Source organism: Mastigoproctus giganteus, chromosome 5 (assembly GCF_048544385.1).
Source record: "Mastigoproctus giganteus isolate SK-2022 chromosome 5, ASM4854438v1, whole genome shotgun sequence".
NCBI lineage: Eukaryota > Metazoa > Arthropoda > Arachnida > Uropygi > Thelyphonidae > Mastigoproctus > Mastigoproctus giganteus.
In genome coordinates, this window is record NC_143579.1 from 200,341,477 (window position 1) to 200,355,467 (window position 13,991).

Genomic DNA, 13,991 nt, shown 5'->3' on the forward strand with positions numbered 1-13,991 from the left:
GCAAGTATAAAAATGTAGCATCCTAAATATTTAACATACACTGTAAATATATATATACTGCTTTATTAAAAAGTAATAACCATACCCTCCTCATCCTAAGCTAAATAAAGCTAATAGTTCATAAAAAATGTTACAAGTAGACTGACATACATACTTTTCTTAAAATATACAGAGAAATTATTTCAATAAATTCTCTTAATTTTTTATAATTTCTATGACTTAAGCATAAATTTATGTTTCAACATATTATTTTCATTATTATTTCAATATTATGACTACAAAACTGGAGGGCATTTCTAATATTTTTTAGTTATATAATACTAGGTATTATATATATACTTAGTGTGTGAAAATGCAGTGAAAGAGATATATAATATTTAATTGAATATAAGAGTGCCATGACTTAAAAAAAAAAAAAACCCACGTGTATACCCTGTACGCGCGCAAAAATGTTTTATGTGAAAACATCTTTGACAACGATTTAAATGTTGACAACGATTTGACAACCGTTTTAAAATCGAGCTAGAACTGAAGTTATGGATGATGTAACATTTTATGCTCACGCCCACTACTTATTCTACCAAATCAACATTAGTAACTGAGTTAGCATCATTAAGGAAGTAGTGGGCTTGAGCATAAGCTCATGCCCACTACTTCCTAATATTCCTCTCGCATTTTCATTACCAATTGGTTTTACTTCAGTCCGAAAGATTTAGTATGAATGATGTAATTTGTGTCATTTATGCTTCACATTTTCGTGACAAATTGTTTTCCTTCAGTCCGAAATTTAGTAGGTGCCGTCAAAGATGTTTTCACATCAAAAAACTTATCATCAAAATTTACTTTTTTTAAGAATCTCCACTGTTAAAATTTGCTTTAAGTCTCCAAAGCAATGTAAAATGCGATCATGCAGGTAACATATTATAATATACAGCTTCAATATATGCAAATTATTTGTAAAATATTCTACTACTAATATTACAATAGAGAAAAAAAAAAAGGAAGAAAACCACATGGAAAAGATGGTCATCACTTAAATAATAAATTAATATGCATTGTTTAAAATTGTTTTAAATTATTCGTGGCACTACAAACAAGCTGAACAGTATATATATATATATATATATATATTTTTTTTTTTTTTTTTTTGCCAACATAAAATTATATAAAAACAAAGTGCTTGTCCTATATTCCAATATATACAATAGCCAACAATGAATTGCAAAGCAGCAAATCTGCATAGACATATTTTTGACTATAACATGTGACCATAAAAAAATGGTTATTAAAATGTTAGAAATACATTAAAAAAAAAACCCACAAGATCAAGGTTTTTCAGTCATTTAAAGAAAAAAGTCATCTTTTGAAGTGATCTATGGATTACTGCAGTGACATATAAGCACTGTATTAATCTACATCCAGAAAGATGTTAAACAACAAAATTTTAATAGTAAGATGATCTGAGGTATAGAGATTGGTTACTTGCTATTCTAGTTGTATTAAAAAATTCAAACTTGGAATTAAAAAATAAAGGGCTAACAGAATATTTGTACTTTCATATATTTTGAAGTTTTCCAAATATCACAAATTTGTATGATTATAATGTCAGCATTATCATATTAACAGTAAATCATTATTTATACAAGCATTCTTAAGTATGTAAGGATGCTTGTATAGTAGGTTTGATATATTAGGCTTAATACTAGGGTCTGACACACACACACAAAATAAACATAGATACATATTCACAATGCTAATGCAATAACAAAGTAATACAGTGATAAACATCTGTATTTCCTCCTTGCAATATAAAATCAAAAGCTATTTGCAAAATCAACCTTTGACTCTACAAAATTTCTCACTAATCAACTGGCAGCATGATTGTTAACAAAATAAATAATGTACAACACAATACAAATTTTTCATTTGGACATTCTGCAAAAATGGTATCAGTGTTACTTGGTCATTAACGAAAAGAAATATCCATTCAATATTATAATACAATGAGAGCTTTAACTCAAGATTTAATTAAATATACAGTTAATTGTAATTTAAATATACAGTTAAATAGAGCTCTATTTTAGACTAAATCGAGCATTATAACTTCTGACTGATCTGAATGTTTCATTTTTATCATGCTCTAAGTATCACTCTCATTCTTATTTTCCATCTTTATGAAAACTTTTCAATATCAATTAAAAAAAAAAAAAAAAAACAGGACAGAAACAAGACAACTAAAAACTGATTCCAGTTTTCACAGATATATCTAGTAAACTGTATTACTTATTAATACTGCAATGCTATACTTGTTTATAAAATGAGGCTAAATTTTCTACAGTAAGAATGCTATCAAAAATATGAAACTCAACAGAATGACAAATATTTTTCATGTCAAAGTACCATCTTTACTTCTTTATCTATTACAAATAACATAATGGAGAGAGAGAGAGAGAGAGAGAGAGAGAGAGAGAGAGAGAGAGAGAGAGAGAATCAATATAGACTTTAAAAACCCACACATTTTTCATGAAAAGAAAAAAAAAAAAAAAAAAAAACTATAGATATATAAATAAAGAAAATGGAATCACTTGTACTATTTAAAGAGAGCAATATCTCTCTTTTTTTTTTCCAACTTAAAAGTCTAATAAAGCATATTAAGGTACAATATATATACAAAAAATGACTATATAATGTCGCTAATCTCACTTATTAACTGACGGTGGCTCTTATAATTGGAAAGAAATTATTTATTTTGCCTCTAACAACTAAAAAAGACAATCTTAAGAAACGTTAGAAAAAGTAACCTGAAGTATAATTAATTACTTCAAATTGGTAGTTTAAATTTATTACTTTAAAACATTACTAAATATTTAGTAATGCAACTAAATATTTAATAAATGCAAGTTTTTTTAAATAAATTTAAAAATTTATCTTAAATAACAAAATAAACTTTTAACAGAATTTTATATTTTGCTTTTTTTTCATGCAAAATATTCAGTATAAATTTCACTGTTAAAAATTATGTCTATTTTATAAACTTCAACAATACACATTTTAGCATTCCAATATTAATTAACTCAAATTTCATAAACCATATATATTCTGTAATAGCAAGATGCAGTATTTTAAGTATACATGAATCATAATAAACTGAACAATACTGTTGGGCCTGCCATTGGACTGTGGTTATTTTAGTCACTTATGTTTAGTGCTTTCAACACTAAATCAATCCATAAATTGTAGAGCTGAATAGATTTTGTTCAAAATCAATAAACCAAGACTTCTACTTTTACCTTTTGTAATGGAAATGTCAGGTTGACCACAAGGGAACAAACTATTTAGCAACAGTAACTTTTGATAGTACCTAAACACAAGAAAAGGTTAATGAACATATTCAGCAAATAAAAAATTAAATAAACATTTCTATAATCACTATTTTTTAAAAATGCATTCAACTGGAATGTATTAAGTATTGTAATATCAAAGAATATGTAATTTTTAACAGATTTTTCAACTTGTATCTGGAAATACTGCAGTGAGATATAAGCAAATGATATCTTGATTTCATTCATTATATCCATGAAAGAATGGAATTAGAGAATATTAAGATGGTTTTCTGAAACTCAAGGGAGTTTCATATTTACATTTCATATGTCCAAGGAAATTTAAAATAACATAGTAGACCATCTTTCCAGAAATGGAAACAACAAAATGATTGATGATACCTATGAGAATTTTTAAGTGTTTATCCAACAGACATTGATAAGCAGACATGTTTCTTCAACCCTACTCTAAGTGATTAAACTACCATAGAAGAAAGTGTTTCTACAAACTGAGGAAATTCTGGCTGCTCTATGATACAAGAAGATACCTTACATTCCAAACTCCTGATCTAAGTTTTGCTACGAATACAGAAGAAGTTAGCACACAGATTATGTCATCTTCTGTTAATGGGGTTTATTCATAGTGAACCTCTGAGACTTCAACTCAGTTATTATCAGTATTCTCCTCAGTACCTATTGAATGGGAGCACCACCCGGCTAAAATTTAAGCAATTCTCATGGTACCATACAGTCTGCTCACTGCTCTCGAGCATACTATGCGATAGGAGCATATAATGTTATATTAAGCAATTAATTTTCGCTCTGGATCACTTAAGTCACATTTATAAACAACAGAAAATTTTATAATATTATGAAGTAGAAGAACTCTTTATTGAATACAAAAGGCACACGCCGTACACAATACCCTTCACGGCTACAAGCCACAAGTTATTACACTTCCCCACCCAGCTACTTCATAATGCAACCTGGCTGGAAAAATTTTCTGGGGAGAATACTGTATTATGATAAACTTCTATAGGAGGTTACTATTTGAGAAGAGATAGAAAAGAAGACATAATTCCTGTAATATGTGTAGTGAAACCTCCATATTTAGACTCAGTTCTTTCAATGTCAAAAGAGGATAAATTTGTTATGAGAATATAGTCTTTAAATATTATTTAGTTGAAATGTTAATATATCTGCTGACTTAATATTATTGTTGAATTGCATTAACTGAATTTGTTTAGGACAGAAGGACATAAAAATCAATTAAAAAATAATTTAACATTAAATTTTTTTGTATAATATGGGGAGAAATATAGAGTTTGAGCAAATATATCTATACAGATTATTTATACAAGCATAAAACGTATGAGTATTCATTCAATCTTTGTGTAGTTATTTCTATCATTACTATAAAAAAAAGCTTACCTTTTGTTGACATATTAAAATAATTTAAAAGGAAATCAGATAATGTTTATTTACAGTTGTATAACTGTTATAGTTATATAACTGTAATGTTTTCTCACCAAGGCATGCTTAAACTTACATCAAATGATCACACTGCAAGAGGAGCTATAAGAGACTGATGACAGCACCACATATCGATCTTTGAGACAACAATTCCAAAAAGGTTATTGAAATAGTGGAAACAAATTAAAGAAAAACTTTAGAAATTAAACAGTCTAATATGTTAACCCTGCAGCTGTATGTTGAAATCTCTATCTTAAAACTGGAACCTGTATATATAAAACTTTGTGTTTCTGCATGAGAATTTTGTATAATTAGTTAATACGTTTGTCACCTATAGTGGTGGACAAAAAAACTGCATCACCTTAAAAAAAAAGTAACATTTATAGAGAAACGTATAAGATATTGTTTGATTACAGTCATTTTGTTTGTCACAAAGCATTGCATCAGATAACACTTCTATTGCATCAGTCAGTAATTGCAAGGTATTGCATCAGCCATTTTTATAAATGCGGCATTGGAAGGGTATACACACTCATTAGTATCCTGTTTTGCGGAGGTGTAAACATGGCTCCATATGTTCAGTTGACAGCAAGGAAAAAAAAAAAAGTGTAGCTGTTGCTCTGTCTCAGGAAGGGCTTTCTACGTGTGCTATCACTGATAAAATAGGCTGCCACCAGTCAACAGTATCCCGAGTGCTGAAATTAAAGCATGAAACCAGTGATGTGAAGAGAAGACCTGGATCAAGCCTTAAGAGAGTGACTATGCCTTCCGAAGATCGATATTTCAAATGGTTATGCCTTCACAATCACCATGCTAGTGCTCCTAATCTAAAACTGGACTTTGAGATGGCCTCTGGTGTTGAAACAAGTGCGTGAACTATCCAAAGACGGCTTTCAGAATGCGGTCTGCATGCCTATCAGCCCTAGAAGAAGCCTTTGTTGACCCAACAAATGACTTGATGAGCTAAAACACGTTTCATGGACAAAGGAGCAATGGGACACCGTCATCTTTTCTGACGAATCAAAATTCAACCTGCGTGGCTCGGATGAGAAGCGATATGTAAGAAGACGAAAATCGGAGGCATACCATCCTGACTGCATAACACTGATTGTTAAGTTCTCCGCCAGTCAGAAAAGGTGGGGCAAATTAAGTTTATTAATGGAATGGCGAATGCAGAAACCTACTCTGCTTATCTTGGAGGAGTGCCTGAAACCCATTATTAGGGATCACCACACAGACGTCCAAAACTGCATTTTTCAACAGGACTCAGTACCTTGCCACACAGCAAAATTGGTAAGTTTTATGCTATTTAGAGTTAATGATCAGTTTGTGTTCTTGTCTCACAAGGTTTAAAACATACTTACACCAATGTTTTCCCTCATTTTTCTCCCTTAAGGTGCAGTCATACCTCAGAAATGCTGACATTATAGTGTTGGACTGCCCGGCAACAGACCAGATTTAGATCCAATTGAAACTTGCTGGTATGTAATGTCGTCTAAAATTGCTCAGAAGAAGCTAACAAGTAAGATTCAGCTGCAGGAGAGTAAGGGCGTGGTACCACGAAATTGGGCAACTGCATATCCAGAAGTTGATTAACTCTATGCCAGATCGTTGCAAGGCTGTAATTGCAGCTCAAGGAGGAACAACAAAATATTGAGGACTTATTTTGCTGATTTACAGTACATAATTCTATTACGTTAACTTTTCATTTAAGTTTTTACAAGTAAATGCAATAAAATGTATGTCTAGTTGTCATGATTGCCCATTTTCATTTCTCATATTTCCATTAATTACATATTTTACCCTTTGGGAAGATATTTATGGTAATTAGGTATATCAGGTGGAGTCTTTTTATTGGATTTCATTCACAGAGATATATTCCCATCTAACATATGCATTTCGAACAATTCTGCAACCCACAATGTAGCGCAAAACACATTATTTGCAAAATTCACAAGTGATGAAGTTTTTTGTCCACCACTGTATATTTGAGAGAGCGTGTCCAATGTGCTATAATTTTCAGAAAATTGAAACAAACTCAATATTCTGACATCCTCGGTATTCCCAAAATTCATAAATAATTGTTTAAAAGTAAAAGTTTGGAATTCGTAGCTAAAAGCAAACACTTACTCTTGTGGTGAGCTGTAAATCAGAACAAATCTTAAAAATTTTATAAAGTTTATTCATGTACATGAACTAACATCAACACAAGCAACATATCGCTATGTACCAAGTCTATAAACAAAAACCAAGCATTAATGCAAACAGTTCAATCAAGCGTGCCAATATTGAGCAGTTGTTAATTTTTGTGTGCCTTTATTTTTTACGGTACTCATTAATCGACCACTTAAGAATGACCACCCATATGCATTACAGCACAGTGCTTAGATGTCTTTTGAACCCACATATGTATGACCTGTTAAGATGTAAAAGCTGTGAGCAGCACAGTCCCTCACAGTTCAGTGCCAATGCCTTTACTGTTTTCAATATTTATTAACGATATTGATGAAAGCATATCACGCTAAATATTTAAATTTTCAGATGATACAAAGGTTTGCAGTGTTGATAATAACAAGAATCAAGAAATACTGCAACAAGGCCTAGAAAAATCAGGTATAGGGCTGAGATGTGGCAAATGAGGGTTAATGTTGATAAATGCAAAGTGCTGCACTGCATATTTGTAACAGTAATTCCAGAATAACATACCAATTGGATGATATTACAATCAGTATGGTGGAGAACAAAAAAGACCTTGGAGCAATTGTATAGTCTGATAATAAAGATCTCTGAACAATGCAGACCGGCTGCCAGGACAGCTCATAGGACTCTGTCATTAATATACAGGAATTCTATCAGCAGAGTGTGTGTGTGTGTGTGTGTTACGGGGGTTTAGGAGCGCATAAGCTGCCAGGCTATAGTGCGCCTTCTATCAGCAGAGACAAGATGATTATCCTATTGTATAAGGAGTTGGTTAGGCTGCATCCTGAGTACTACATACAAGTCTGGAAGCCTATTTAGGAAAGATGCGGAATTCTGGAACTGGTGTAGAGAAGAGCAACAGGATTAGTTAGGAACACAAAAGGGTATTCTTCTTCCCAAGAAAGACTTCAGTTCTACAAATTGCAGTGTCTTAAAAATAGGCACCTGTGAGAGAGCTGACTGAAGGTGTTTAAAGCTTTCAACAGATTGAGTAAACTGAATGCTGATGGCACCACCCATCCTTTTTCTTGGACTACATATAAGAGAGACATATACAGTCGATTCTGGTTATTTGGGACACATCGGGACTAGCGCATTTTGGCCCGATTAAGCGGCTGCCCCAATTATCCAAAGTTTCATGTAAAAGAAAGTTAAAAACACAATGGGCCTCCGCTTTACAATTGGTTCACTGTACAATCAAATCATGTTACGAGTAAAGTACCGTTTACTATACAACGTGTAGTAAGCGCCGGCCATTGTGATCACATTTGTGAATTGAATTTTAATTGTATTAAACAGCGATTCTAATTAGCGTAAATAGGAGGAGTATTATCCACTGGCTATGAAAGTAAAGATATATTAAGCACAAATTTAGCCTTTATTACCTTACCAATTAAAAAATTAAATGATACATGAAAATCGGAATAATTAATACGTACTGTAATATGTACATACTAACTAGCTGACATTTCTGTTCACTGACATTTGTGGGTGGGGGTTAAAATTTAAAACAGTAAAAAGATAAGCAATCGATAACAAAGAACATGGCACACACGCCGACTGGGCTAGCCGGGTGGGTAAAGTGCCTGCCTGGCAACTCAAAGGTCATGGGTTCGAATCTCGCTTCGGGCTTGGATCAGAGTAGAAAGTGCAAAAACCTCGGGAGGTGCAATATGGCCACAGAAGCTGATGTGCCAACAACAAAAAAAAAAAAAAAAAAAAAAAACACGACACACACAAATTGCAAGTAACACAATACGCGCAAGTGAGAATGGAGTAATAAGTTACGAAACTTTAAAAATAGGAATGAAGAGAAGATTCTGAAAATTAATTTTTTTTATATGATTGAAGATTCCATGGAAGTGTAAACACATTTCACCATAATAACCCACAGAATTCCAGCTGTCGGTATTATCGCAAATTCAGTAAGATCGAGTTTACTATCTGTTTATGATATATTGCACTAACAGAAAAGCCCAATAAACAGGTGACTGCTAATTGTTTTTATTGTTTTATGGTTGTGACCTCCAGAAATCCAACCGAACCACGTGGTACGGTCGGAGACAATCGTAGGGTAATGTCCAGTGCTGCGGTTTCCTGCCCCCATTAAACGGCATGTTGTCCCAATTAAGCAAAGTAAACCCTGGCTCTTTTCTTGATTGGGTTCTGTTTTTTAAGATTTGCCCCAAATAAACATCTGCCCCAATTAACCGGTGGCGCAAATAACCAGAATCCACTGTATTTAAATTGAAAAAGGATGGTTACAGGGCATCTGCCCTGTAACCATCCCTTTTTGAGAAAAATTTGAAAAACATTTGAAAGAAAATTGAGAAAACTTTCTTTCAGCCAGAGAGTAACTGATTGTTGGAACGAATTTCCATCTGGTGTGGAAGCGGTTAGTTTGAATAAATTTACGGAAAAAACTATACAAATTATTAGCAGGGTTGGACAGGAAATGTAGGAAGCATTTTTTTTTTTTTTTTTTCAGGTTAAGCAGAAAACCCTACAAGTTGCTGCCTTGCATTATTTGCCACAATTAAGTAGAACAGACGGTATGAAGAGTATTAATGTCTCTCGTACATTTTGTCCATAACTGACAGATTCCACAGACAAATGCAGATAACCCTATTTACTACCTATCTGGGTCAAGGGAAACTTTATCTAACAAAGAGGACTTTTTTTTTTCCCCTAGATATTAAGCCAAAAAAGAATTAAGTTTTATCTTTTGTTTTGATAAATAGATTTATTAAAAATAACAAATAAAATAAAATTACATAAGAATACAAAAAGCTAAACTAGCATTTTAAGATTCCTCTTCTGAGGTTATAAGATTTTAATTACATTGTAAGAAAAGATTATTTACCTTTGTTAAATCAACACCAGTCAAGGCTTGCACAGCAGGAGGTAGCTGACTAGCTAATCTTGCGACTTCAGTTGTTACTCGATCATCACCTCCTAGGAGAATTATTTCTTCTGTTTTTCCAAGAGGTTGTACAACTTCTGCTGCAATCTGAATGGTGAAAGGAGGCATATAAATGACTAAACTAGTTATTTTGAAATCAAATATGTTATAATATTTAAGATTAATAACTAATTAATAAAGTGAAGCCATACGTTCCAACTTGTTATGGGATATACAAAAATAAATAGATAGTAGCAACAACCCTAAGTGCACACTCATAATTAAGTGTAATGCTGTAGAAGTGTATTGATTTGCAAGTTGTTCAGGTTGAAAAACTCAGAATAACTCACGGGAAAGGGTTGCTCTTACAAATAAAGGCTTAAATTTTGTAAATTACAGTCTGCAGACTAGGCACTTGCGAGGTGATCTGATTGAGCTGTATAAAGCCTTGAATGGTTTGAGCATGCTCTATGCGGATGGAATTCTTCCTCTTGCTCAGAATAATCGCCTGAGAGGGCAAAAATTCAAATTGAGGAAAGACGGTTGTAGGATAGATGTGTGGAAGTTTGCCTTTAGCCAGCGGGTGATTGATTGGTGGAACGAACTTCCATCTGTCGTTGTAGAAGTTGATAGCTTAAATAGATTCAAGCCAGAACTTGACAAACATTGGAGTGAGTGGATAGGTGAAATAAGGGTTTTTTTTTTTTTTTTTTTTTTGGCTGAGGCTATATAAGCTTGCTTTTTTGCATCACGTGCCTTAGCTAATGCTAATGCTGAAACTCTACACCCACTGGCTAATTGTACCCTTGAAGAAGACTTCAGAATTCCTCCATGGAAATTGAACCCAGACCTTTACAGTAACATCTAAAATTTTGTGATAATGAACTCACCAAGAAACATGAATCAGTTTAGTGTGCTAAAATTTAGTTCTAATGAATACTGCCAAAAATTATTTCAAAAAAAACATTATTTGTTCAAATAAGTTCAGCTGAACTTTTATAAGATATGTAAGTAGTAATTTACATTTTACTTTACCTAAACATTCACTGTAATCCTCACAGGATCAAATCTGCTGATTGTGTATGGCCTTAAGCAGTGAGTTTTCTGCTAGCAGGGAAAGTGAAGAGATTTTTTTATGGAATTTTTAAGACTTGTAAAAATGAAAACTTTGTACATAAATATTTTTTAATATTAAATTGTTCTTCTTTTGATTTGACTGCCCAATATTAGAGTGAAATGATTGTCAAAAATCAAATCACAATTACAAATATAATCCTTAATAAAAAATAGACAATTCATTTTTACTTTTTTTAATGCAATATCTTCTACATATATTTATTTATCAATTGATTCACAGAAACTTCCAGATTTAAGAGCTCTTCAAGTTTGAACTAAAATCAGACAACTGAGGTGAACAATTATGAACTTTTTATACATGAATGTAACGTTATTTGAAAATATTTTAAACAAACTTGAAAACGTAAATAGATGCACATATACTCCTCAGAGCCCACAAATGAAAAACTTGAATATCTGTATGTACTGCTGAATGGATTAAGATCAATAATAAATAAATAATATGGCAATATGTGTACTACAAAAGTAGATATATTTGTACAGAGATTGTTTTCAAAGCATCTTTTATTTATATGAAATTAGTCATTAAACTAGTATTAATACTGGTAAATGATGAAACTAGTATTAATACTGGTAAATGATGCAAGGAAGCAGACTTATTACAACATTGGGGAAGGGAGGGGGAAAACATTCCTAAATCACCCTTCCATCCCTTCTAATAGTTTGTCTAGTTCCTCCTTTACTTTATTCAAACTCCGCACTTCAGATGCCATCAAAATTTACTCAATCCATTCAAAGCATTAAATGTTTCAATCAAATCTCCTTAGGTATCTAGTTTCCAGACATTGCAATTTGCAGAAATGAAGTCTTGGAAAGGCGCCTCCATAGCCAGGTGGGCAGGAGCAGCAGTGCGTAGCACATGCTTCTTGACTAGACCAGGGTTCGAGCCTGTTACCACCAAATACGGAGGATGCGGAAAGGTCAGGGAATGACCACCGCATATCCCCGGAGCAATACAGCCTTATGTTGTTGTTATTTGGTTTTTAGGAGCATTAGCAACTAAGTGCATATTGCTCCAGAGATATGCGGTGGTCATTCCCTGATCTTTCCACATCCTCCGTATTTGGCGGTCACGGGCTCGAACCCCGGTCTAACCAAGGAGTGTGTGTGCTATGCACTGCTGCTCCTGTCCACCTGGCTACGGAGGCACCAATATAATAATATGGCCTTAGTTGCTAATGCTCCTAAAAATCAAATAACAACAACAAGAAGTCTTGGTAAGAGTACCCTTCTGTTCTCCCTCACTCAATCTTGCTGCTCTTCTCTGCACCCATTCTGATCTACGTCCTTCCTAAAATGAGGCTTCCAGACCTATATAGAGTACTCAAAAAACATGTGGCCTTATTATTACCTTATACAGCAGAATAATTACCTCCTTATCTTTTCCTGCTGGCAAAATTCCTGCATTTCATTAAAAAAACTCCATGGGCTGTCATAGCAGCCTGTCTGCACTGTTCATAGAACTTCATGTCTGGCTATATAACCTAGGTCTTTTTCATTCTCTACTACCTTGAGTGTGGTTGGTATGTTATTCTTTATTCTGGGATTTAATGCTATCCATATACAGTGCCATGCATTTGTCATATGATAATTTTTGTTTTTAATGTTTAACTTTTCTTTTTTGCATAATTAATAGGAAAATTCAGTTTTAGTAGAACAAAAAATTTGTCATTTCAGATTGAACTAAGTTGAACCACATTACTATTTACTAATTCTTTTTTATTCCATTACTAATTTTCTTTTCTTTTTTGATGTGTATATATCTTTGGCTACTAAATTTCGGACTGTAGTAAAACCGATTTGTCATGATTTTATGAAATGGAAATGACGTCAAATGGCATCAACTCTGGAAATTATGTCAGTTCCAGAAATGGCATCAGTTACTTTCCGGATAGGGTCTCACACTAACTCATTTACTTTCTGTAAGTGACGTCATTTCTGGAAAGTATATATTGACTACCAAGTCTGCAAACTGGGATGCCTTTGATGCTGCCTTCAGATCTCTTCTCCAACAGCAACCCCTGAGCGGTTTTGAGGAGTTGTCTGTAACTGATCAGCACGTCTTAGGGTGTAAAGTCAATGCAGACTTGCATTTAAAAATTCAAATTTTAATCTGGCTCATTTAAAAATTCAAATTTTTAAATGTTTTAAAAATTTTTAAAGGTTCTCTGCGATATTTATTCGCCAGGGTCCAGAGAAGATTTTTGTCGGCTATCGGAAATTGATTGATGAAAAGAGAAAGTTAGTACTGTTCAAATGACTCTGTTCAAATATTTCTGTTATAAAAAAAATCGTTTCTTCACTGTGTAATTTATATCAGAGGTTCCCAAACTTACTCGGTTCATGGCGCCCTTAGTGTCTCAGTAATTTTTTTCACCGCACACCCAGACCAAAAGAAATACCTAACAGTTCCGTTTATTAAGGTCCAAACAACTTAATAAGACCTAATTTGAACCTAACAATGTAGTTAGGTTCAAACAACCTAGTAGTTTGCGCGGTGTCCGACAGATGTCAAGTATCACTGTGTTTCCCTCGAAAATTTAAAATATTCTGCGGCGCACAGTTTGGGAACTGCCGTTTTATGCAATAAACATTTATTTTCATAATTATTTTCATTATCTTTTACATTGTATACAGTTAAAAAGTTATTTTTAAAATTCTTTATGGACATTCCAGAAGGTCAATTACAATTATAATTTTTCCTATTGATTATTATATTCGATTAACGCATTCCCAGGACGAATTAATTGTATTAGCATTAGTAGAGGCATATGTGCAAGAAAGCAAGCTTATTCAGCATCAGCCAAAAAAAAAAAAAAAAAAAAAAAACACACACCACTCCCATTTCACCCCTCCGTTCGCTCGAAACACCTGTCCAGTTGAGCCTTAAATTTGTTTAGGCTATCAACTTCAACAACAAGTGATGGAAGTCGGTTCCACCAACCAACCACCCGCTGGCC

At 33.2% G+C, this 13,991-nt stretch overlaps 1 protein-coding gene across 1 annotated transcript in view; it reads right to left on the reverse strand.

Moving 5' to 3' along the window:
• Positions 1 to 3,331: 3,331 nt before the first annotated feature.
• The window catches only part of LOC150086002 (flotillin-2-like), a 253,731-nt gene continuing 243,071 nt past the window's right edge, over positions 3,332 to 13,991 (reverse strand). Inside the window, exons 9-10 of the mRNA XM_090373646.1 lie at positions 9,856 to 10,002; positions 3,332 to 3,361 (exon numbers count right to left, since the gene is read on the reverse strand). Coding sequence (XP_090229772.1) covers positions 3,332 to 3,361; positions 9,856 to 10,002 — 177 coding nt within the window. The remainder of the gene's footprint in view (positions 3,362 to 9,855; positions 10,003 to 13,991) is intronic.